The sequence below is a fragment of the Manis pentadactyla genome, chromosome 16, assembly GCF_030020395.1.
Source record: "Manis pentadactyla isolate mManPen7 chromosome 16, mManPen7.hap1, whole genome shotgun sequence".
Classification (NCBI taxonomy): Eukaryota; Metazoa; Chordata; class Mammalia; order Pholidota; family Manidae; genus Manis; species Manis pentadactyla.
The window spans coordinates 24,855,681-24,882,993 of record NC_080034.1 but is presented as its reverse complement, the minus strand read 5'-3'; the positions used below and the strand labels follow the sequence as shown (position 1 = coordinate 24,882,993).

General features: G+C 42.7%; 1 protein-coding gene across 2 annotated transcripts; it reads left to right on the top strand.

Moving 5' to 3' along the window:
• The first annotated feature begins 2,459 nt into the window (after window positions 1–2,459).
• On the top strand, window positions 2,460–26,623 carry LOC118927796 (adhesion G-protein coupled receptor F2). Of its 2 annotated transcripts, XM_036916428.2 has the most exons (9): window positions 2,460–2,915; window positions 7,183–7,225; window positions 7,911–8,062; window positions 10,086–10,319; window positions 11,246–12,607; window positions 17,304–17,345; window positions 20,006–20,065; window positions 22,587–22,662; window positions 23,880–26,623. In XM_036916428.2, exons 1-8 carry the CDS (start codon window positions 2,580–2,582, stop codon window positions 22,632–22,634), a joined length of 2,277 nt encoding a protein of 758 aa, XP_036772323.2. In that variant the 5' UTR covers window positions 2,460–2,579; the 3' UTR covers window positions 22,635–22,662; window positions 23,880–26,623. The 2 variants fall into 2 exon arrangements, with proteins under 2 accessions (XP_036772323.2, XP_057349809.1); XM_057493826.1 differs by lacking the exons at window positions 7,183–7,225; window positions 7,911–8,062.
• The last annotated feature ends 690 nt before the right edge of the window (window positions 26,624–27,313 follow it).

The window sequence follows — 27,313 nt, the reverse complement described above, 5'->3', positions numbered from 1 at the left end:
TCAAAGAAATAATCAATCTTCCCATGTTTTCTTCCGCCTGCTACTTCGATAGCTTTTCTTCTTCCTTTCTAATTACAACCCTTAAATAGAATTCGTGCCTCATATCAAATTTACTGAGTATCATAATTCTTCCAAGTGGTAAAGATACCTCAAGACAAATGCTGGGCATAGAAGCCACAGGGCATAAATATGCAAAGAAGTAAAAAGCTAACCTTTTCAAACAATAAGGCTTCCCTCTCACTTACCAACTTCACATTTCCCTGTATGGCCCCGGAAGATGACTGGTTAGCCAGAGACGGGTAAGATTCCTCAAGGGAGGAACAACCTAAGACAGGCACAGTCGCAGGGGGGTCATCAGGTGAGAAATTGGGGATCAACAGAGGTGAGGCTTAGAACCTCACCCCCCTGTTCTGAGAGAAATCTTCTGCATACGTGGATGTTTTATTGCCCTTGTCTAGCTTTTATTAACACATAGTCTACAGGCACACACCTGATCATCTACATTTGCTCTCTTACAACACTTAACTATTTTTTGTACCTTTATCTTGTATCTACCTACCACTTCAGCATTTTATTAAAAATAATAATAATAAAGAGAGAAATGTGGTATCCACATATAAATCAAGTATAAAAGTCAAATGAGTATTCATATCTGAACTATTTATAGCTCATAATGCATGAGCAAAACCGAAAGTTTCTGTGATGACTGCCCTTGTACTGGTCACCATGTAACTTATTCACTATGTAAGAATTTGTTCTCCATGTAAGAACTTGTTCATTATGCTTCAGAAGATTGGAGACTGACGAAAATTAGGCTTGGGGTGGATTAATGATTGTGCATTGAGCATTGACACCCCTATACAGAATTTCATTGTTGATAACAACCATTTGATCAATAAATATGAGAGATGCCCTCTCAAAAAAAAAAGTACACACTTCCAATTGTAAAATAAGTAAGTAACCGGGATGTAATGTATAGCATAAGGAATATAGTCAAAATATTTGTTTTGTAACAACTTTGTATGGTGATAGCTGGTAGCTAGAATTATCATGTATATAAATGTTGAATCACTGTGTTGTACACCTGAAGCTAATGTAATACTATGTGTCAACTACCCTTCAATAAAAAATAATTATCTACAAAAAAAAAAAGAAGAATCTTTTCAATCTGACACCTTAAAATGTTAAGTCAACAGAATCATTTTCATCTTGATTTGCTGACTTATCTAATTATTCAATCCCTTCTCACTCCTACCACTTCCACTTTAAAAAAAAACAAAACAAAAAAACATCTGTTTGAGTGTCTGGGCTAAATAGTGCTAATTCTATGAAAGATTTTTGAATTATATCAGTCCTTGATCATTCTTTAAAATGAATTTTAGTTGAAGGACATTCTGTATGATGAGAATTTTAATATAATGTTAATGTGATTCAGAAAAATCTGGATTCATACTCAGCTTTTATGAAAATCACGATAACAAATTCCTCAATTGTTTTAATGTTTTCCACTTTTGATGATTTTTTTTCCCCAAAGCAGTAATTGCCTTGGTGATGGTTCTGGTAAGTCCCTTTGATGATTTCCACAGTGGACTTTTCATCCATTTGAATGATTTAGGCTGGAATAAAGGCTGCGGACATGCCCACAGTTTTCTTGAAATCAATGGTGTGTCCATCTGGGTTGCTACTAAGTACATTTAAAAGTGATGAACAACAAAGTAATAATCCCTTTGCTTAAACTGTATTAACAGCAGGCTGAAAGAGGCCATGCAGAATATTTTGAATGATTGTTGGATTTCAGTGGAATTTCATCTAGGCAAATATTGCAGCACAGAAAGCATGCTTAAAAATACATTTTGCCTAGTCTTAAACATAATGGTGTTGTTTGCTATAGATTTATGCATGACTGGGATAAAGACTCTTTCTTTTTCGCTAAAAATGATCAAATAGCAAATATCAACCATTGTAAAAACTCCTGGCCTTTGTTGATGGCATCCAACTCTTTTGCATCCTTCCATCTAAAAGCAAAGAAACTTCAACTACCTTTCAAAGAGGATGGAAAATATTAACATTATTAAAATTTAATATTAAAATTCCAACTTTCATGGGTCCTCTATAGAGCAGACGCCCCGATGCAAATCGTGAGCTTTCCCTGACCCCCTTTCTCTCCCTCTCTTCTCTCCTCTCCTCCTTTATGGAGTACCATGTGTCCAGCACTGTTCTAGTTGCCAAGAAATCATTTTAGTTTTGACATCAGTTTTGGCAGAAATAACAGTAATAGGCCTTGTCTAAGATCAGTTTTGAAGAATCTGCTCTCTACCTATGAAAATACAGCTCCAGAGTTAGGCGGGAGTGACGCCTTAAAGGCCATAGGGTGCTTACTCTCATTCAAAAGATATTTCTAGGCTGAATTTGCTCTTTGAAGTGCCAGTTCACCTTCTCCTGCAGCCTCCTACACATTTCTCAGCCCTGCCTAACCCAGAGAGTGAGCCATCATCCCTGCTCCCCAAACAGGGCTGTTATTTATTACACCCTGGCAGGCGGGCAGCTTCCTCCAGAGGGATTCCCACATCAGGAGTCTTATGCAAACTGACCGCGAAGCCGGAGGCTGTCACAGCCGCTGCCTGCACCTCCCAGTGCCGTCTGGTGCTCACACCTGGGGCCTCCTGGTGAAGTCAGTGCGAGGCCAGAGGACACCATATCTGGGCAGAGGAGTCCGAGCAGACAGTACTAAGGACAGAACCCCGGCTCATAGGTTGCCAGGGTCTGCAGCCATCGGGTGGAACTTGGAAGGCCTGGAGGCATTTTGTCTTTTCGAAGCAAGAAAAGCAGATATGCCAAAGACCATGACTCACACACTTTTGCTCTACTGCCTGGTGCTTACTGTGCCCACCGCATCCCACAGGACGTTATCCCAGGTAAGAAAAGGGAGGTGGGAGGATGAACTGGCAGGGGCTGCAAATGGCAAATAAAAGCCCTCAGTTAGCCAGCTCTCAGGTACCTAAGCTGAGATGTAGGGAGAAGGTGGTGGTAGAATGGTCCGGCCAGAAGAAATTGCAGCTACGGGTGACCCAAACCCATTTTAGCTAACAGTTGGAAATGATTTTCCTGGTGATTTTTTTCTATCGGTTCCTGAGATGCAATGAGGCTTAAATGATTAAGGGCAATAAACTCTTATTTCCAGATCCTTTGATGGTGAGGCTTTCTGTTGCTTGCCACCAGGGTGGTGTCATTTCCTTAGAGGCACTTGAAAATGTGGGGGTGGGGTATCCCAGTGACTGGGAGATATTTAATGGGCTGGACCTAGGGATGGCCCGGAACAATGAAGCATCGTCCCACCCAACATGGTATCTTCTTTGAGAAATCTGATAGTGAACACAGTGATGGGCTGGAAGGAACAATGAGCAACTCAGAGAGTCAGTGTTAGTCAACGGCTAACTGGGGTGGAGTTTGTAGCAAAGTACTGCTTGTAAGTTTTGTGGGGCAGCGAGACCTATGGCTCTTCCTGGAATGGTTTTCCTCATCTTGGATCATTGTGACTTCCTTATTAGTTACCTATTTAAAATAAGGTATGGAGAATCATTAAGAGAATGAGGACATAAAGATATTTTGAGCTTCTCAGGAAGAGGGTATTATTAGTTGTCCACAAGATCTGGAACATGGAGATCAACTGGTGAAGCTCCACTCTCTTATATTATAGATGGGGAAACTGAGGCTTGTGGTGTGAAATATGATTTACTTAATGATATATACTGACCCAGCTATAGGGCAAAGACCAGGACCCTGTCTTCATTCTCTGTTTCTTGTTCTTTCCTTTTTAATAATGGGCCTTCTTAAGAAGAGCTACCTTAGGAAATAAAGACTTTGGGAAATTCTTTCTAGGAGTTTCCAAATGATACATACATCACTTTTTAAATAGGGTGCCCCTGGATGGGAATTTTCCACATAACTCCCATCCCCCAGCGCTGAGCTGATGCCTCATTTCTGGGAGAGGTTAGAGATCCATTCAGGGAGATCGCTTCCAGGAAACATCTCAACCCCACCCACAGCTTGGTACTATTTCCCCTCTTCATTTTCTCATCCACATTTTCCTGCAAGACAGACTTGGAGAGTGGGCTGTATTGGGAGCCTACTCCCAATGAGAGAAGTTGATGCATTTTCTTTGACTTTGGGGATCACTGTACCAGGAACATTCCACACTGTCCTTCTCAATTTACAAGTTGCTGGACGCTGAGCTTCTGGGTTCTACCCTTCTGCTGACTTACCTCATCACCCAGGCAGTTCTGCGAGTTTAGCAGGTTTCAAGTTTACAAGTGTCTTTGCACAGTATTAGGTTGAGGACTATGGTATCTGAGCTAAAGTGGCCCAGATTAAGTGCCACCCTAGCAATGAAATGACCAGGAGGAGTTGTATATGGATGTGCTTTGGCAAATTAACTAGGAAGAAGTGAATTCGGTCCTTCACTTAAGAAGGCAGAGTATCCAAAATTCCTTGTAAATGGTAGACTGTGGCCTTCTGCCCACACAACTGATTAATATGATGTGACTTCACTGGAGTCTGTTTAATGGGCTGAGTATTATCCAGAATATTCACTTTTAAGTGATTTTTTTGTGGCTTATTGGAGACAATAGCCCTTTCAAGATGGGGTTGGACATCTTGAGATGTTTGTACTTCCAAACAACCTGCTCTGCCTTCTCCACTTGGACAACGGCTGGCTTGGTGGAAAGAGCAATGTTGTAGGGGTTAGGAGCTGAGTTCTAGTCCCAGCTCTACAGGAAACTGCCTTGTGTAAGTTATCTCCTTTATCAAAGACTCACTTCCCTTCTCTGTAGAATAAGGGAGTTGGGCTGGTTAATCTGTAAGTGCTTCCAAAACTCTAAAGATATTCTAGCATTCTTGTTTAGTGGAAGACCATGAACTCTTTCACATATATAATAAGGCTTGATTCTCTTGATTGTAAAATGAGATGTGGTCTTACATCTGTGTTTTGAAGAACATTGTATTTCATGAATCCTCACTGATACCTTCTTCATCTTGGACAGACCCCAAATACTCAAGTCAGCTTCCCCATGAAATCTCATCTGGTAGAGAAAATGGAAGATTCAGCCTTGTTTCTTGATAACATATAGAGAAACAATGTTATGAAGGAGAAAGGGACATAAACGCCTAGTGTTAGTCACACAACTGAGTCACTGAACTTCCATAACTTCCAATGGTTTAGATCTTGGAATGCAAGTTGGGATAATTGTACCAAGGCTCTTTCCAGCCACTAGAGAATGAACTTTTGGTGCAGAAACAGGTATTTTCAGTCTCTCTCTCTCTCTCCGCACACACACACATGCACACACACACACACACACAAGCACATACATATATACCAGCATCTGGATACATACTAATGTGCAAATATACATATACACACATATGTATAAGGCACAGAACTAGCTCCATTGGGCTATGAGGAAGCACAATACACAATTCATGTTCTTAAGGAACTTACAATTTACCTGAGAAGATGATATGCATATAAAAAAAGGTTAGGTAACAAGAGAGCAAGTCAAGTGAGTATATGCCAAGCATTGAATGAGTGGTGTGGTGGTGTGGATAATAAACCCTATGGGACCCAGAGAGGAAAAGACATATCATTTAGGACTGGATCAAGAAAGACTTCTTGGAAGATGCAAACTTGGGCTTTGTATGTAACAGACATTTAGTAAATCCACATTCAGAGAAAAACAACAGTTGATCTTCAGTACCACTTAGGATATTCCAGGCCTCCTCTAAGTGTCTTCCATAGATGATCTCATTTGATCCTCATAAAAATACTGTCAGGTATCATACAATTATAATACTATATAGTTCCCACCCTACTTTATGGATGAGGAAGCTGAGGCTCAGAGGTAGACTTTCCCAAGTCTCAAGTGGTAGTTTTGGGATTTGAACCCAGGTGGTGGCTCTCAGAGTACCCCTTTTGACCACGATGTGACGCTGCTCCCCAGGTACCATATGGATAGGTCAGACAGAGAGGGGCTTCTAATCAAAACAGGTGGGATGCTCATGATAGGGGGAAGCCAGATTTTAGAAGTGCCCTTAAAAAAGTACAAAATTACAAATACAAAATGTCTACTTAGACTATCTACTTAGAATGAGAAAAGTAGGCACAACAAATTTCAAGCTCAAATTACATTCAGTAATTACTCAGCATTATTAACTGATAAATCCAGTAAAAGAATAAGATTTTTATTAACAAACTGCCTACATTCTTCCTCTATACTTTTGGCTACATAGCTGCATATCAATAATTTTATAATTTTTTCTACAGAGAGAATAGAAAGATAATTCAGTCTTTCCTCTAACATTGTTAATCAACTTTTGTTTTATTGCTGGTTTGAAAAAATATCTTTCAGCTTCTCATTACATCATTAGTAATGCCATGTAAATATGTAAGACTGTTGTCAAATTTGGGAAGACCTCGAATGAGTTTCTTTCACATATGCGCTTCGAAGTTTCCAGGGCACTTACAGTTGTCTTGTTCTGTGACTAATTGTAAATACACTTAGAATAAATGCCACCTGAGAATTTACACGTGGAAGTCCTCATTGCAGTGCAGAAATGACTGCAGAAGACATAAATAAATCCAAACTAAATGCATCCCCAACTCAACTTTTACTTGTCCAGATGCCATAAACAGCTATGGCTTCTCCAGTGCTGTCCAACGATGGAGAGTGTGGAAGAGGGGGAATTGGAGTGGCAAAAAATAATGGTCTGAACAGATGGTGGTCAAACTGTTCTGCTTTTGGCAATTCAGTAAAACATGTGATCACATGAACACATTGCTAGACCCTCCAGGGCTTTGGAGGGCCCCATATAAGCAAGGGATTCTGAAGCTGACCGGTCAGTCCACCTCTGCTCATGTTGTATTTCCTGGATAGAATGTCAACCATTCTTCCTGGGGCGGAAAGGGAGCTCTTGCCAAACAGCAGCAGGAGAGAAAGGCATACAGGCTGAAGGGGAAATGGGGCCCTGGGGATGGGCCTCATGGTCTTAGCTTTGAGGGATATCCTGGATGATGCAGGGGATATCACAGTTGATTCAGATGTGGTTTTTGATCTGTGATTTAAGTGAATCACTGGGCTGCTACCCTGACAATTGATTTGGATGTGGATTTTGATTTTCCCTTTCTAGGCGGCCTGCAAAAGCAAGGAGAAGATGTCCTCCAGCCTGCACGGTATGTTGGCAGCAGTTACTAATCAAATGGAAGTTTTACTGTCCATCTGTGGTAACAGACGGCCATCCCCAGCCCTCCACCTTATGGCCTGGCAGACGGAACTCCCTGATGGCTTGCATTTGGACTCACTTTCTATTTGTCAGATCCGATTGTACCTTTCACCCTTGCTCCCCTCTCTCCCAGCACCTTCTCCTCCATCCTGGTCTGAGTTCTTTGCCATCAATCTTGTGGGTTGAGCCAACTCAAACTGTAGCAGGGGCTAGGACAAGACTGTGAGAACTCATTGGTGACATACTCATAAATTGTGGAGCTGAATGGTTTTTAGGGAACATCAGGTGCTGTGACTTCCCAACTATTGTGAGGAGCTGGAGGGGTATGTGGAGGTACTCAGGGGTGCCTATGGGGTGTGACACACTTGGTAGACTGGACTTTGGGCTTTTCCCTCTTGCTTCAACTGGGACAGTTCCACTTTCATCTTTTATACATTGAGTTCAGAAGATTTTGTGGGATAGGAGTTTGTCACCGATCACTGAGCTATTTCATTCTTCCTCTACTTTACAAAGAAAAGACTCCTGATGTCCACAGGGTTTATGTGCCTCCAGCACACAGACACCTTGGTGGCGGGCCCCGTGTAGCTCAGAACCCTGGCCTCTCCTTCTGATGCTGATGCCTTTTCTTCAACCAGGTCTATGTGGTGGTGTCTGTGTGGACAATTCCCCCTGCTGTCAACCTTGCTCTCCAGGCACTCAGGGAAATATGGGGTTTTTATGCAGGGAAAAGAAATGGTACAAGATCACTGATACCTGCCGGACTCTTAATGCCTTCAACATCTTTGAGGTAACATCCTTTCTCATGCAAGGTGGAGTCCCAGATCAGCAATGCATATTGTGCTCAATAAGAGAGAGGGAAAACAGGAGGCAGGTGGTAGGTAGGTGGCCCTGTTTGTATGCAAATATGTAAACACCTACCCATCCTCTGTCTACATGAGAATAAAGGTCTTAACTTTGGGCATCTAAAAGTTTATGCTCCAGTCTCTCACCTCCTCTCATAACACAAAGGAACCTGATCATTTAGGTCAGAGCTAGAAGAGCTGTCTAGAATTATCACAGCCTACTTCTCCAACTTCACTCTTAGCTCTTTAGTACTCCAAAGCCTTGATGCCTAATGTGTCCTTCGCTGACCTGCAGCACTGGGGGCCCTGAGACCATTTAGAGATGCAGGATTTGGGCCCCACCCCAGACCTGCGGAATCTGAGCCTGCATTTCATCAAGATCCCGGGGTGATTTCTGTGCTCAGGAAAAGATGCAAAGCAAGCTAACTCTAAGGAAAGGACTACATTATCAAACAAACAAACATATTTCCGTATATACTTCAGAAGTTAAATATTCTAGAAAAATTAAATTTTAATAAATAAAATCAGGTCAAATGTTGTTTCTTCTCCTTTGTTTCTTTTTCTCCTCTTCTAGTAGCGGCTTTACCTTCCTGAGGTTTAGCCCCTGATCCTTCAGAGGAGTCACTGATGTAGCATTTCTTGGGTCCTATGGATTTGTTTGGAACAGTCCCTGTTTTGGGGGTGTGGCCCGGGGGAGCACCAGTGGGTGCTCCACCTCTCAAGGCTGCCCACTACAGGGTGTCTGTCACCAGGCCCACCCTAATTTGAGAGACTTGGGCAAAGATATGCAGAGACCCACCTACCACATGTCCTAATATCTGAATGCTTTCAATTATGCTTACAAACTGCCAAGTAATATATATGCTTTTGGCCTCCTATCCCAGATTCTGTCCTGCCCTTAGAAGGTGGTGGTAAGTCAAGGCCACACAGCTATAGCCCTGAAAGCAGATGCCACCTCACAACCTCGCAGGTCTAGGGGTGAGCATGCGGGTGGCAGGGTCCATCCTTGGCAGCACGAACTAGGAAAGAGCCCCACCTAGGCTCTGGAAATGGGCTTGGAGTTGCTTAACTGGGAATCTGAGTGTCTAGAAGCACAGTCATGGGTTCTGAGAAGGCTTACACCGCTGCGCCCACGGGCTCCTAGTCCCAAGTGAGGGGCCAGGCTGGAGGAAGATCAGTAAGTGGTCCTCTAAAGCAAGGGTTGGCAAATTTTTTTCTGTAAAGGGCGAGAGTACATATTTTAGGCTTTGAGGGTCATATGGCCTCTGCTGTGACTATTGAACTCTGCTGTCATAGCCTGAATGCGGCCACGGACAATGCTTGAATGAATGAACAGGCTGAATCCCAGTAAAACTTTATTTACCAAAAACTAGTGGGAAGCCTGCAGCTGTTGTTTGCCACCCCTGCTCTGAAGTGTGAGACCCAGAGCCTGAATCTGTGGGAGATACTCTCTAACATTAGTTCAGTCACTCATCCAAATCTAGTTCAAAATTTCTATTTTTAAAATATGCTCATGTCTCATGTTTTGCCCCTCAAGGATAGTAAAGGTAAGCTTAGATGACAACAAAAATTTACCTAAATGCACAGGATGTCTATTCAGTGTGTGTGTGTGTATATACATATATGTATATAATATACATATTATCTCTCTATCTCTCTCTCTCTATATATATATATACATATATATATACAGAAAGGGTCTTAAGTGGTTTGCCAAAGATAAAGTTGCTTTTTTGGCGGGGGAAGCTGGCAGTAGGCATATGGCAAGCTGAGACTTTGATACTCTGTTCATACACCTTGGTATTAGGCAAGTTATTCCACAGCAAATCTGACTTTGAAAATGTAAAGCTCCAAAGCAATATGCAATATAAAATTGTCTAATAAGGCTATCCTAAATTTTAGTAAAGGTGCTTTCACATTAAAACAAAAGTACCATAATAAAACTTATTTCTCTTTGCCATTTCTTAGGAGAATTTATATTCAGCTTCACCAATGGGAGGACATATAAAAATCTATGAACACGGCAGACATTCTGAGACCATTGCAGATCGGTTGCTGCAAATGTGTCCGCAGGATCTGTCCTGCGTCATTCGGAACATTCAGCAGTCTCCCCGAATCCCGGGCAACATTGCTGTCATTGTGCAACTCTTACACAACATATCAACAGCATCACTGACAGATGTCAATGAGGCAAAGATGCAGGTGAGTGGCCCTAAGTATTTGGTAGAACGTTATTTTGTTGGGAAAGGAATGCAGGTTAGGTAGAGATTTTGTGAGCTTTTTGGGGACTGAGGCCCTTATCTCTCAGCAGAGTATCTCTAATGCCTAGCATGGCAAGTGCTCAGTAAATCATTATTGAAGAAAGAATGAATAAATGAATGGAAAAAGGGAGCACATTCAATCATCAAACATTTAGAGAGATTGTTTACTGGGGGCTGGATTAGGCGTGGGAGTCAGCTTTCCCAGTGTGTGTTTTGGCTACTGAATACCTCTAAGAACCATTCTAGATCCTGTAGAAAGAAAGGCTTTTGTTACGTTTACCTGTGAGTCAGAGCAGGTTGCTAACATGGAAAATACCTGAATGCCAAGAAAACAGCCATACCTGCTTGCTGCAGAGATGTTACCTGCAACTGGATCCATTTCTTCTGTCTCTGACCTTTGAAGGAGAGGATAGTAAAAAGTATGTTCAGCCTCTGGGGTCAATTTCCAATTTGGTACAGGGTCCTGCACACAGCTGGGGGTTAACAGATGTTAATGATGTAATGGGTACTCTGAGCAGGGCAAGCGAATTGCTAGTTTCGCTGAGGTGTGAAGTGCAACTGATGATGGGAATGAGCACGAGGAGGCTGCCCGCTGGCCTGTCTCACAGGAAGGCATTGCTTCAGTGGGATGAGGGTGATTCCTGGTAACTGTCCCCCAGCTGACTTCAGCGGCATGCACGCATTTGGGGGTCTCATTAAGATGCTGATTCTGATTCATGAGGTCTGGAGTGGGCTCTGAGATTCTGTATCTCCAAGATGTTCCCAGGGATGCCTATGCTGCTGGCTGTTCACTTACGAAAGTGAATCTTAAATGTCCTGGCAGGGTCAGGGAGTGGCCCAGTACTAATATGGGTTCTCCGTTGGCAGAGTTACAGCATCATGGCCAACCACATTCTTAACAGCAAAAGCATCGCAAACTGGACTTTCATCCCTGACAGAAACAGCAGTTGTGTCCTGCTACAGTCAGTCAATTCCTTTGCCAGAAAGCTATTTATAAATAAACAGCCCATTGACATATCAGATGTCTTCATTCATACGATAGGCGCCAACATATCTGGAGACAACACTGGCAAGAATTTCACTTTTTCGATGAGTGTCAACAACACCAGCAGTGCGGTCACAGGGAGGGTGCTGATCAGTGGCGATGAACTTCGGAAGGCGCCTTCCTCTTCTCAGATTGTCAGCATCGCATTTCCAACCCTTGGGGCCATCTTGGAAGCCAGCCTTTTGGAAAATGTCACTGTGAATGGACTTGTCCTCTCTGTCATTGTGCCCAAGGAACTTAAAAGAATCTCACTGATTTTTGAGAAGATCAACAAGTCAGAGGAGAGGAGGACACGCTGTGTTGGCTGGCACTCCTTGGAGAGCAGATGGGACCAGCAAGCTTGTCAAATGGTCCAAGAAAACTCCCAGCAAGCTGTTTGCAAATGCAGGCCAAGCAGGTTGTTCACCTCTTTCTCAATTCTTATGTCGCCCCACATCTTGGAGAGCCCGATCCTGATTTACATCACGTACATAGGCCTGGGCATTTCCATCTGCAGCTTGATCCTCTGCTTGTCCATTGAGGCCTTGGTCTGGAACCAAGTGACTAAGACAGAGGTCACATATTTACGCCACGTGTGCATTGCTAACATCGCCGCTGCCTTGTTGATGGCTGATGTGTGGTTCGTCGTGGCTTCCTTTCTCAGTGGTCCAACAACACACCACAGTGGATGTGTGGCAGCGACATTTTTTGTTCATTTCTTTTACCTTTCTGTGTTTTTTTGGATGCTCGCCAAGGCACTCCTTATCCTCTATGGAATCCTGATTGTTTTCCACACTCTGCCCAAGTCAGCGCTGGTGGCATCTCTCTTTTTAGTGGGCTATGGGTGCCCTTTGGTTATTGCTGTTATCACGGTTGCTGCCACTGAGCCTGGCAAAGGCTACCTACAGCCTGAGGCCTGTTGGCTCAACTGGGACTTGACCAAAGCCCTTCTGGCCTTCGTGGTCCCAGCTCTGGCCATCGTGGTGGTAAACCTGATTACAGTCACACTGGTGATTGTCAAGACCCAGCAAGCTGCCATCGGCAGTTCCATGTTCCAGGAGGTGAGAGCCATTGTAAGAATCAGTAAGAACATCGCCATCCTCACACCACTGCTGGGGCTGACCTGGGGATTCGGAATAGCCATAGTCATCGATGGCAGCTCCCTGGCCTTCCATGTTATCTTCTCCTTGCTCAATGCATTCCAGGTAAGTCCAGCTGCTCCTGACCAAGTCCGAAGGGAGGGAATTCAAGAAGTTTTGTGATCAGGAGCTTGTGGTATCACACTTCCTTATAATGGCAATGGATTTGGAATAGTGCATTGAGTCAGGAAATAAACTTGTTCCAGAAAAGCCTGGATTCAAATCTTGATTCATTTACATAATGTGTAGCATTCTCTTAGGGTGTTTGGCTTAACTTTTCCAAGCCCTATTTTCCTCACTTATAAAATGGAGCATAATACTGCCCAGTTTATAGGAATGTTTGGAAAATGAAATAAAATAATGCATGGGAAAGCACTAAATAAAAAATGACCTAAAGATCAAAATAGCCTAATGGTAGGCTGAGCTGCTACTGTTTAGAAACTAAACAATATCACTTCCCCCAAAATCTAGGTTTGTAATGGAAAGCATTAAAATGTGCACATTTATTATATTTTGTCTCATTTAGAATTTTTAGTTATCTTTGGAAACCATCTTATCTTATTTTAATAAGGTGAGCCATACAGAGTAGTATTAAAGATAAATTGTTTCTTCTCTCTTCTCCTCTCATCTTACCTTTGTTAATTAAGCCATATTCACAGTTTCATGAGTATTCTTGCCAAATTTTTTTATCCTTACATACAAATATATTTTCATATAATATAAGGGTTTGGAGATAATGTATATTATTATGGAATTTACTTTTTCACTTGGAGATACATCCTAGCATTTTCCCAGGTTACTAAGTATACATATGTCTCTTTAGTGGCTACATACTATTCCATATCCAGTAACTCCCTTCCTTATTGAAATTTTGGTATTCTCATTTTTTTTTTTCTGTTGCAATGTACCAATACGGCCAAAATTTATTATATTGAATGTTACACATGTAGATAGCAACTGGTTGAAAACAAAGCTTTTATTTTCCTAAAGATCTCTAAAATACCCCTTTTTTTCTGAATGTATGCTTATTGAAAGTAAGGCTATTTTCAAATAAATGTTTTATCTAATGGATGGTAGAGATTTTTAAGTCAAATATTTTCTCTTTTTTTTTTTCAAAATTAAAGTATGAATCATGTCATTTTACAATAAACATTTTGATGCCTTGAAAAAAAATAATAGGGGCACCTCACTTTTTGAATATCTGGTTTTGTTTGCATTTCTATAGAAGACATTTTCATACCCTCCATTTTTTACATAGGTCTTAGTAATTACCAATTGCCTTGCCCATGTTTATGCTGCTAGTCATTGATAAGGCTAGGATAAAATCCTAGTGTTCCCAAATTCCTATTTAGCACATCTCATGGCTCATTCATCATGAACCCTTGGTGAGCTCATGTCTCCCTTCTCAGCCCCTTCCTCTCCTTATTTCCCCTGGGGCCATCTTAACTGTGAATTTCGTTTTGGACGAGCTTGTTTATCTATCACAACAGAATCAACTCATAATTTCAACTCAGTTTCTGCCATTTACTGGCAAGGAGGAGGAGGGGGCCCATTTAAAGGCCAGTGCCAGTGGTACAGTGAGAAACCAAGAAGGGTTGGCTGAAGGTCAGACACTGGAGCAGGCAGTAGGCAGTGGGGTGCTGGAGTTGGTCCATGCTGGCTCACCAGAGCTGACTTTCTATTTTCAGGGATTTTGTGAGCTGGTTGTAAACACAGACATCAACAAAATTAAATGATATAAACTCACAATTAAATAAGCGAGATTAAAAACAAAGGTCACACACTCTCAAAATGCATCGCTTCCTAATTGTCTACATTTTCCTGTGCTCTTGGTACTATTTAGGTCTATTGCATCTGTATGGTAGAAACACCATATAATGATGTGCCCATCTTTTCCTAACTCCATGTTCAGTAATGTCACGTTGCTAGATTTAAATCAGCCAAGGAGGGGGAGTATTTATCCATGGAGACTGGCAAGTGCTACAAGTTAGAAGAGTTGATTATTGCTATTTGCCAACCTATCAGTGCATCAGGGCATCCTCAGGATTCCCAGTGCAGGAAGAGAGAAATGAGAGCCATACACCTACTGAGGCAGGAGACACAATCGACTGAGTAGGAAGGTGCAGGATGAGCTGAGTCTTAGTAGGAGCAGAGATGAGGAGCATCTGGGACTGAAGAGAGACTTCTAAACATGTGGGGATCCAGAGGATGTAGGAGAAAGACCCTTATAGAGATTTCCTGGTCCTAGTCCCGTGGGACAACCGCCCCTGGTTTGAAAGCTCAAGCACCCTCTTCACTAGGGAGGTGTTAGTATGTGGTCAGTTGCAACCCTGGCTGCCTGTGTTGCCAGCCATCACATCTCGTAATCCTCTCTCATGATTACGGAGAGGAATTGTGGGCTGGGTAAGGCTTGGGAACCCTCAGAGCTGTTTTGGTGGGAGAAAAGTAAATATCTTGGTCCATGCTGGCTTCTATAACAAAAATACCACAGGCTGGGTGGCTTATCAACAAAGACATTTATTTCCCACAGTTCTGGAGGTTAGGAAGTCTACGATCAAGGTGCCAGCAGATTCGGTAGCTGGTGAGAGTCTACTTCCTGGTTCATAGATGAACAGCCGTCTTCTCGCTGTAACCTTACATGTTGGAAGGTGCAAGGGGACTCTAGGGCCTCTTTTAAAAGGGCACTAATTCTATTCATTGAGTGCTCTGCCCTCATGACCTAATCACCTCCTAAAGGTGTACCTCCAAATACCTTTGCATGGGCATTAGGTTTGAGCACATGAATTTTGGGCAGACACAGTCAGTCTGTAGCAGTAAAGTGTGCATTTTAAAACTTGGGAAAACACCTTTTAACTGCTTGAATTGCACTTTATCTGCTAAAAGAAATGCAAAGAAGCTGTTACCAGTGAATTCTTTTCAATCAGATATTAAACTTTATGACTAATGTTTTGTCCAAATTGAATGATATTTTGTGTAACTTTTCCCCAAGTGGCACAGACTAATGAAAAGTGAGCCTAGTGGAATATTTTCCTGTTACTCTTTATGGCTATACAGATGCAGTTCGCATAGTAAAGTAACTAAACACACACACACACAAACATAAGTTGGGAGATACCACATTTATTGAATATTTTTATTTTGTGCCAAGCATTATGCTAAATGTTGCAGATATAAATATAATTAGTCTGACCTTCAGGAAATGGAAAATCTTACAGAAGAGAAATTCCTCTTAGCCTTTTAGCTAATGGAACGTATATTTGTAGAGGAAACAGGCTAGAATCATGGTTCTTACATCTTTAAAAATTTTAATTCCTGGGCAAAAGTCATGGAGATTCTGATTTAAAATGTATTCTTAGTACAAAACCAGACTGGGATGTATTTGACCCAAGCATCATCTTTATACAAACGGTATTTTGTAACTTAATGCCCCGTGCTCTTAGCAGACACAATGACGGATTTCAATAGATATCTCATAGGCTAAGAATGTTCCACAGGGGAGCAATCTGATAGGAGCCTTCCCAGCTCCGCAGCACTTGCTGGACTGGCTGAGTGAAGAGGTCTATTAGCGTGTTTGGGGAATGGCTGAGCTGCATGACCATACACCGGGGCCTGTGAAGTCTGCTGCTTCTAAGCTGAGCATTTACAAATCGTGTTAACAGTGGGTTTGGTATTGTGTCTACTGATGACCACCAGGGTGTAACATGGTAAACCCACATGTGTGGACAGGCCTCTGCCTGGCTAAGTGCTCACATACATTTATGAAATTGAAGCAGCTTAACAAGGATTTGCCTAAATCAAAGGTCATATCTCACTTCTCTTCTCAGGTGAGCCAGGATCTGAATAACAACACCTTCAAAAGAAACTGTCTAATGAACGTTACTGTCTATCATGTTTGGAAAGATGAATGTTTGAGCTTCCTTTTCCTTATCTGATAAGGAAAGATACTTTTCCTTTCTTCTTCCAGGGTGGTTTTGTGGGAAAAAAAAAAGTCGAAAACTTGAATGGATTGTGACGGAGGAGTAGCCTCCTTTTGACTTTAATGGTGTGTGTGTTTATGGATAAGACATATGAGAACAAATCACTTCCCTCTATATCATCTTATTTGGAGCAGCTGTTTCTGAGCATACATGATGTGTTTAGAAACTCAATCTGTTTTATGTCTTAGTTTTTCTGAGGATCCATGTACTTGGTTTTCCTTTATAGTTTTATAACATTCTTTGGTTGCGGGTGGAGGAAAGAGATTGAGGTTGTTAATGGAAGCTGGGCATAGCTGCTTTTGCTTTTTTCTGTGGAAGATGTTTCATTACCGAGTGCCCAGGGACTGCAAGGCTACTGTCCATTGCCTAAGATCGCCTCTAACTCTTGCAGACATTATTAAATTATTAATATTATATTATTAAAATAATTATATTAAATTATATTCTGGTGAGATGCACAGCTCCTGAGAAAGGCAGAACAATTTTATTTTGCCCAATTTAAAATGAAATTTATATAATATTGTATGAATCAGGGACCTTGGTCTGTTAGGCATACTGAGGTATCCCAAATGTGTAGCACAGTGGCTGGAACATGGAAGATGTTCAATTAATATTTGTTAAATAGATGAATCGAGGCACTGTAACCTCAAAATGAGAAAGTTGAAGATTTAATAAAATTGTTTTTATTTTAGTTTTGTTTTTACCAGGGTAGGACCTGATAAAATGAGTGCTGGTATTATTATTGTTACTTTGTAAATGGCTGTCCCTTCTCCTGTCTTTTGCAGGGCTTCTTCATTTTGGTGTTTGGAACACTCCTGGATCCGAAGGTACCATAAGTTCTTACTGTTTCTGCATCGTGGGTACATGGCCCTGCAGTCCTCACTTGTAAAGACCACATATTGAGAGTCTTTCACCTCCAACATTACACTTGAACAGGCATCACTGTTCTTTACAATGGAACTAATATCTACTGTCGTGCAAGCTCTTAAGGAGCTGAACGTTTTAGGTACTTTAGCTCTAATCCTTAGCGTAATCTTGGGTGTATTCCTATTTTCAGTGTTACAGATGAGGAAACTGAGACTCAAGAGTGATTAAACTTGCATACGATCGCTACAGAAATCCCCTTTAGTTGAAGCAGCAAAGCAATTTAGTAAATCTCACAATATCATCTTTGGGACGGTCTCTCTGACTTGGAGGCCTGGAGGCTACACATCAGGAGTAGTTCCCAGGTCACGGCCCAGAACTGCTCCTTGAGGGACACCATTACCTCTCCCCACTTTCACCAGGCCAATGGTCAGGTCAGACCTCGGAGGCTGCCACTGCTCCATCCTGCTGTTGGGGACCCCACTGATACCTGTTTCTTTGCATTGTCATGTTGGATTGGCTGAGCCCAGGTCACATGGCTCCATGTGAGCTGCAAGGGAGGCTGGGAGAGTGAGTTTCTGGCCTCTACCTTGAAGAGCAGTGGATCCAAGGAAGGGAATTCTCCAAATGTAGATGAATGTGTATAGGTGGCGAGTGATGAAAACAAATAACTAAACAAATGAGTAAAACATTAAATGTTTACTTGGGCTTCTAAGGTCACCCTCTTTCTGTTGTCCTATATCACTTCCAGGAATGAGCAAAGCATACCAAGCTCTGCAAGGCAGATGCAAACACCTTCACCACAGGGTTGACTTCTAATCTTTTGTTTTATTTATTTATTTTACTATTAGTGCTCTCTATTAAATTAATAGACAAGGTTTGTACAAGAGGCATTTCATAATGGTCTCTTCATATTCTTATGAGGATACCATATCAAACTAATAAAACTATCCAGAGGTGAAAATTATGAAGTGTAAGTCTTTGAGTCTTGATATTTCTGTATACTAGCTGTGTGCTGCTGGGGACTTTCTTAACTCTCATGTACCCCAGATCTCTCAAATGGAATACAGAGGTAATGATTTCCCTACCTTTTCTTCTAGATTATTGTAAGGAAAAAATGCAATTTTGCAAGCGAAAATGCACAGAAAGAATTTCAGATATTACTATATGATAATGGTTTTATTAATCATAGTATCACAAGTAGTATTCATAGCCAAAGCACCTGCAGCAGCATTTTATTTATTGGTTTAGCAGGGTTAGGTGTTGTGAGACGTACAAAGACCTCTAAGACGTAGAACCTTCCATCAGGATCAAAACGTCTTGCATTTAAAATTATAATGTAAAAGGTAAATACTCGAAGCTGTCACAGGACCATACATGATTAACTGACAAAAAGTTGTATGTCAGTTGTCTTTGAACTTTTAGGATGAATTAAAAAACAGTGAGCATGCATCCTCTGATGTGTTGATTATTAATTTATGAAGTATGTATTATGCACATTATGAAACAATTAAAAAGAGGATGAGAAAAAAGTATTTTTTAATTTAAGTAGAAGCTCCAATGTGTCTTTATATATTCCAGTGGGTCTCTGGGTGCTTAGACCGCAAGCCCCCAGCAAGCACTCCTCCCTCTTGGGAGCCTGTGTGTGACAGAGAACAGTTTTCAGAGAAGGGTGAAGTCAGTCTGAGCTGGAGGACTTTGGCATGGACTGACCGTGAAGACAGAACTTCTACAAGGCCTTGGGAGGTGGACATCATTTTGTAAAGCAGAAGGGAAGAAGAGGGAGTAGAACTAAGCAGAGAGTGCCTGTGTTCAGCAGGGGAGATTAAGGGAAAACGACAGGATGGTCTGGAGTCAGAGGACACGAACTCAAGTCCTGCCTCTTCCTCTTAGTAGCTGACTCACTTTGGATGTCACTTGATCCGCAGTCTTGATTTCCTCAGTTGTAAAATGGGGATAATAATATCTACTTTGCAGGATTATTTTTTCAATAGGATGAGATGACAAGCATGAAAAGCACTTTAAAAAAATATAAATATAAGAATACAGTTTTAAAAACAAAACATTTAAATATGTATTTAACAACTAACATTATTTTATTCCATATTAATATAAATATACAATGTAGGTATATTATTTAATATATTAAGCATATTTAGTACATACTTAAAAATACAATTGTTATTTATTATTCTTGTTTTCTTAGCTCTACAGGCTTTTGCTAAGCTGCATAGAGTTCTTTTTTTTAAAAAAACTATGGATTGTCCTTCTAGTAAAGGGGCTTTGAATAATTGATAAACTGTGGGAAATGTTCAACTATCCTAATGCTCCAAAAAATACTCCCAAAGAAATATCAAGAATCCCTCAGCATTGTGGCAAACCGTATTTCTTAGCCACTGGGTTCACGTCTGAGGCCCTGAATGGGCGTCTCCTATGCCAGCTTCACCTTTCTTGTCTCTGTACCTTTTCCCAGACCACTTCACCGAGGTACCAACCCCTCCATATGCCACCTACAGGTGCTGGCTGGTAACACACGCCCTCCCTGTGTGTTTGCCAGGCCCAAGCACATGCGTTGATTTTTTTATAATCTTTTCATTCTTAACTCCTTTTGTTAATTATGCAGATAAGAGAAGCCTTAAAGAGTCGAGTAACCTCTGCAAAATGGATCTCCAGAATATCAGAGGTAAAACCTTCATATTCATTACTGCATGTAAAAGGTTGGCAAGATAATAGTGTTGCTAAAACTATTGCCTCAGCACTTTGTGGTCTGGAATTTTCAGAAGTGCCAAGTGTGTGTCCATTTGAGCTGTTCAGATTCTTTCTGGAGTCCTGGGACCACATCCAGAGGGGTGAAAGCAGACTTAAATGCATTTAGAGGAGAGACAAGGTGACCGGGCCTGGAGGGGTGACCCTCAAACCACACAGCAGGAGAGAGTAGATGATTGATAGACAAACTAGAGAAGTTGAGGAATCTCAGGTTCCCTGGCAGCTTATTTGTTGTCTATGACTCCAATTGGTTGAACCACAATCAAAGTATGAAAATTTCACAGACACAAATTCTGACTCTACACAGAGAACTTCCTAATAGCTTGATTTCCAAGAGGGGTCAGCTGCCGGGGTTACTGGAGTTGCCACAGAAGGCGAGGGCCTGCTCAGAGGTGTTGTGGGAAGGTGTAGTCTTTGGATGGAATATATAGGTGCCCTCTCATTTATCTCCCATTCTAATCATTTAGAAGCCATGTATTGTTATGTGAAGGATGGGATTCCTTAGCTTCTGAGGGAGGGAAAAATTGGAAATTTTTTAAATGGCAGCAAAAGAGGACTCAGGGTAAGCCCAGGGAACACACCCAGGAACAAGCAAAGAGGTGATCTGGTGTTTCACAGGCCAACATCTGATGGGTTCTGCATTGCCTGGCATGGACCGGTGTTGCAAAAGGTGCACTCGCAGAGGGGTGCCAGAACCTGGGGGCTGGGTGCCACATGGGCCAGAGTGACAGAATTGTATCTTCCCCACATTCCACGCCTTTCCATTCCCTCTCCTTTCATTTCTTTAGCTCTCTTTTTGTCTTCTCTCCTTTCCTCCCCTTTAGTTTCCTATTTCCATTTGTCTTAATCTTACACAAACTATGATCTTGTTCTTAGTCCTTGGTCTCCAAACCTGGGAGGTTGCTGACCCCTCTACACCCTTTCCAGCTGAAATAAACAAATAAACAAACAAGCAAATCCAAGTTTTACTGAGAATAAACATCTTTACCTAAAGCAGTGGTTCTCAGCCTTGACTGAACATTGGAATCAACTGGGAAGCTTCAAAAACTGTTGCCTGAGTCCCACTCCTGGAACTTCTAATTGGAACGGCCCGCAGAATGGCTTAGGTTTGGGGAGTTTTACAAGCTCTCCAGGTGATTTTAATGTAGTCAAGACTGCGACCCACTCCGCTAAGCCTTCACTGTAAATCTTTGCCTCCAACCAGCCTACCTGGTGGAAGTGTTCCCCTCCTACCTCACTCTGGTCTGCCAGCACACTCTGTGGAGAGTGGCTGACTTCCAATCCCTTCCCATTTAGTATCCCTCCTCTTCTTATGTGTTTTCAGCATTGGTCCATTCAGCTACCGCAAGGAAATTGTGCTCGCCAGTACTAGAGAAAAATAGGCATTTTGCCCACTTCTCTTTGTGTTTTTACATGAAAGATAAGGCCGGATTATGCCCCGAGCTTTATTATCAGTTTGTTGGTTGTCCAAGTCAGTTGTTTTCAATGCTGGTGCCCTTAGAAATAACTAGAGAGCTTTATTAAAATGTCACTGTCCAGGTTCCACCCAAGAAAATTTAAACCAGAAATTATTGGGGGTAGGGCCTAGTTGTGTTTCATTAAAGGTCCCCAGGGATTCTAATGTGTTGCAGGGTGAAGAAGCACTGGTCTAGGTGACAGGTGAAAAACGTATCCTACTCTGTCACCCTTCCCTTATTCTGCCTGCTAGCCTCGGCCTGTGAGCTTCAGTTCTATCGGCCCCACTCGGGGAAGAAGGCTCATCTGTCTTCTTCCCTGCTTTATAGACCTCTAATCCCTAGGCAGCAGTATTCTTCAGTCCAGATGGAACTCTGTCCCCGTGTGGTACCTGCCTGCAGAGGGTCCATCCCAGATCCCCAAGCTCAGGACAATAAACGCACTTGTCTGTGTTCACTCTATATCTGATGTGATGTACTAGTCCATGGCTATGATGTACTTGTCTGCCACCGGCTAATGTAGTGCCTATCTTAGGCAACATATACCTAAAACACAAGAATATTTTAGGGACATTGAGTACCTTATTTCATATTTAATGTCAAGGGTACTTATTCCGGCACATCACGCGCGAATGACAAATGCTGGGGGTTTCAGCAGGCCAGAGGAGAAGCTATCTGGGGGCTTGGGGGCGTGTTAACATTTCCCCTCCACTGCCTTGTCCCTGCCTCGTCCCTGCCTCCCTCCCAGAGTAGAGTCTCCCTCAGGAGAGGGATCCAGGCCAGGCCAGCGAGGAGGAGGGTCTCTCACGCCAGCCCGTTCTTACGTGGTTAGCGGGTCTGATTAAAGAAGGAGAGAGAGGCAATGAAAGGGTGAAATAAACCGCTGTAGGTCACAACTCTCCATGTGCTTCAGATAATTGTGATAACAGGTTATTGAAAACAGCTCAATAACGATGAGTGCGATTCTACTTTTGTCTCCAACAGAACCTTTCTTCTGATCTCTCTTGTCACCCCACCAAAGGGCCAGGCTAACAAGCAGGCTGTACTCCTGACTTGGACGGTGAGTGCAAAGCCAGGGGCCCCCCTATTCAAGCCATACATATGATACTTCCTTCAAAAACCACAATTTGATTGATTCTAACTTGAAATGATTTTTTTATTGATTGAAAAGATTTTCCTTATACAATCTGTTCTCATGTAGCTACAGTTAAAGATATGTGCGCACCTCTACTTCCAGCGCTATTGGCGTTTTTGTTGTCCCTGTAAAGCAACCAGGTCATCTGAGAATGCTTGTAAGTTAGGCTGAGTGTATTTAAGAAGGGGGTGAGCAGAGGTGCCAGGCCACACGGCTGGTCCCTCTCCTCCTCCCCTCCTGTTCCCCAGCCCCAGGACATCCTCTAAGATAGCAGTACTCTGCCGGTGTCCCACTGTGGCCCCTCTCTTTTCCATAGTGTTAAAAGATCAAGGAATTATGATAAACACTATCTGTGAGAGGCTTCAGAGGTCATGTAGAAGTTAACTTATGTTCGAGGTAGTGTCTGAAAGACAGAGACACAGAGAGAAATAGAGAGAAGGAGCCACTGGGGGGCGGGGACAGAGATCCAGTGACACTTTCTGAGGGACACGGTGACTCAGGGTTGGAAGAGAGCAGCCCAGATGAATGGGCACATGCACAAAGGTCTTCCAATCCTCTGTCCCCAGGTCCCTGTAGATACAGAGAAGGCCAGACAGGGACACAGAGACACCCACATGGGGGACACACACTGACAGTGAGTCAGAGAGGCAGGCACAATCCAAGGGTTGTAGGGACACACAAAGAGGAAAAAATGGAAAGAAACAGAGAGAGACACACATTCAGACTAAGACTCCCATGGAAGCACACACAGAGCAAGAGACAGAAGCAGAGAGAGAGGCACACAGACATATAGAAGGAGCCCTCGCCCCTCACCCCAGTCCATCTGGGCCCCAGAGCCTCTGCAGCTGAGACCCTCTGAAGCAGCCCAGGGCTTTGTACAGAGAAAGGGGTATTTCCCAAAAGGAAAGAAGGGGTCTAGTTTATAGAAAGACAAGGTTTGTAACTCAGCACTCGTAGGCTATAGAACAACTAGTTCCACAGATTCCACAGTGACTAGAAGGAAAGAGACTCTCCATTTGTCAAGGGGTCTCTTCCCAGATGGGCTTGTTGCTCCAGAAAGAGTGAGCCTATAGGGCAATTGTCAGGCAGCTTTGGGCCTTGCTGCTTGTGTATTAAAGCTGTGATTTTCTATTCTTGACAAGGTCACACGTTCCGGGAATGGCAGCGAGTCCCCAGGAGAGATGTGCATATTCCTGTCTTCTGGCCTCTGGGGGTCTGGAGGGAGCCCTCTGAGCTGCTGGAGGTGCTGCTGGAGCAGGGCCTCAAGTGTGGGGACAACGGAAGGCCCTCTGTCTGAGATGATCTGTGATGCTGACCATTTCTCCCCCAGTCAACCCTACACATATATGTAGACAGATTTATGCCACGCCAGGCACCCACAGAGGACAGACACAGTTGGCCACAGGAGGGCCTCGGTCTCGTGGGCCTTCAGCTCCGGCTGCTGGGTCACACATATCCTCAGGAAGAGAGCTCTGGCACCTCTTGGCAAAGGTGGCCTGAGATACCACCTGGCTGGAGTCTGTGGGCTGCTGACGGAGGGGCCTGTGAATAATCACCAACGGGTGGGCTCATTCTAAGTGCATCATTGCTGGTCTTGTACTGAAGGAATCTGAGTGCCAGCATACTCCACCTCTCCAGGTTTAAATAGACTGCATGGTCAGCCGGACTTGGGCTGACACACACTGCTTCGGCTGTGAATCAAGTGAAAAGTATAGAGCTTTTGAACCAGAAAGGTGCTCATTTTAAGGAGACTCATTCTGGCGTGATGGGTCACAGCTAATCAAGGCCTGTGCCACGGGTAGAAACCCAGGTCTGTGGCTCCCAGCCCTGGACTTTCTCCTCAAGTCATGGAGCCACCAAGGGACTCTGTCTACTCTGACGATGTCCACTTAGCTCTCATCAACAATATGATTGTTTTGAAACTTGTGTTGAGGAAGGGGAAATATATTTCATGTCAAGAGCTGCTCATTTTCTTAATCTTGTATGTAAACAAATTCGGCATTCAAACCAGGAGCCACCTGATAGGAGGGCAGTGCTATAGATAGAAGCCATTTTAAGAAAAAAAAAGAACTCTTTTACAGAGCAAGTTCACAGGCTAATGCATCAGAAGAGAATTAGTGGCCAAAGGAAAAGGGGGCAATGAGTAGCCCCCAGTTATTCTACCAAGAGTCCAGCATTCATGAAGTTACATTACACATGGGAAAGTGAGACTTCGTTTGTGAGTGAGTGGGGTCTCTCTCTCTCTCTCTTTCTACTACAAAAATCTTCCTCCAAGGGGGGATGTTGGAGAAATTAAAACTGTAAGAAAGAGATCAATCAGAAAGCAGGAAAATACATCAACCCGGAGCATGAATCATCTTTCAAGTGGCTGTGCCCCCTATTGGGACAACACTTGCATCCTTTTCAAAAGTTGGAAAGTATTGTAACTTGACATTTCCCAATATTTCTGTAGAATCTCCTCAAGGACAGGGAACAGGACAGTCCCAGTCCTGGTTCTCTCCATGCCAAGAGCTCAGTACAAAGAGATGTCATTTGCTGGGGTCCATGTATTGAAGTGATGACGCAATCTCACAAAACTAGTGTTAGAATTAAAAATATAGACAATCATTAGAAAAGACTGAGTCCATTTGCAGATGGGAACTCCGAGCACCAGTGAGAGAAAGAGAGATTAGCCTTTCGTCTGGACTGGCCACTGAGCAGTCACATCTGTAAGTATGAAATCACACTCCACTCAGATGAACTCATTTGCCATGACAGGATGGCAGGAAAGGCATTCTACCGTGGGATCATCATTAACCAAGAAAAACTCATGGGTACTACTGAGAAACTCTGGGATGATTTGGGAATCCCTTGAAGAAGCTGTACCCTCTCTCCTGAAGCTCACAACCTTGTCTGCCCCATCCTGGAAGATGTCAGTGAACTGCATGGCTTACAATGACTATGGGCGACCCTGGGTGGAGACATAGGTCCCGTTCATACCTCACCAAGGAAGTGACTTGGTCAAAGTGGCTCAAGGAGAAATTGGTGCTAACAATCCGCTAAGGCGGATTCGTAGTTAACACTTAATACATATGATGATCCTTGAGAAAGTTATTTCAATTCCTTAGAGTTTGATTTTCTCATCTATAAATTAAGAAAAATGGAGCCTACCTCACAGGGTTGTTGTAAAGATTAAATGAATAAATGTAAGTAAAATACTTAGAATAGTACTTGGCAAATAATAATTGGCCATTAAGATGTGGGCTGTTTTTGTTAGAGTACCTGTGAATTCCTGCACACAGCAAGGCATACACATACACAAGCAAGCGCAGAGCATGACCTTTGGCATGAATTTGGATGTAGACACTCTGATGGGAGTTAATTCATTGACTTCTAAATAGAAGAATTAAGCATTTGATAAGGTCTGTTCACCATCAGGGGTATGGCCTCCCCAAAATCTGCTGAGCTTGTAACTGACCAATTTTTTGCTCAGCGTTGCCATGGTTGCAACATATATAGTTTCCTGCCTGGGAAAGAGTTTACATCACAGGGTTCTATTTAGGGCACACTGGGTCCAAGCTCTGCTTCATTTTTGTCTCCTCCCTGAAGTCTTCCCTGATTAGTTCAACCAGAAGTACTGATTGTCCCCTCCAGAAATACTGATTTCCTATAATATTTATAATCTGTACCATTGACTTTATATTTTGTATTTATTGTGTTATATTGTTTGTTTACTTTTAAGTCCTTTTACGTGCATATATTTTCTTTTTCAGATAAGACTGTAAAACCTTGGGGACGGGATTACTCACTTTTGTTACCAAGTTATTCACTTTTGTATGCCCAAAGTGCAGAGCAAGGTGTCTTCACATAGAATATGTTCAATAAAGTCCTTTGATTACACAACAAAGGTTTGATGATACCAGCTTTTTCAGTTCCCAAATGACCCAGTACTTAACCAGCAGGCTCAGTGGAACTGACCTTTATTTCCACAAACATCTCCTTCTTGCTGTTTACTACTGGAAAAGATGTAACACAACTTCTCCTATGATCAACATTTCCCCTGATAATATTGAAAAGGAGGTATGCATTCATTTTGGGACCAGGGAGGTATGTAAATAGGAGACCCTAGAATTGGGATGTATGGGACTATTTGGTGGTGACAAGGAAAATCCAAAGTGACTGCCCGTCTGAAATCAGGTCATATGAAGTTTGCTGTGAGTGGTGCCTCTTGGGTCTGAACCCTCCATGGCCGTGGCCTGAGGTAGAGCTTCAGTAAGACCTCCTTGGTCCAGCTATTAAAATCTCTTGTGCTAAGGTAGGGATTAGATCATGACTCACTGATCAATGTTCCAGCCATGTTTTCCCAAGTTTAACATCATACAGGCAAAAAAGTGATAGCCTTTTAGAATCCTCAACAACGGTGGCTCAGCCTTGCATTTTACCCCCTGCCTTCCGATTACGCCACTACAGGAGGTGCGAGCCGGCGTCTCATGTAATCATCTGTGATGAAGGTAAGCAATGAAAAGACAAACAAGTGACTCATTTTAATGGAGTTGCTTCAGACAAGAGAAACCTGTAATTTCTCTTAGGCGTGCTT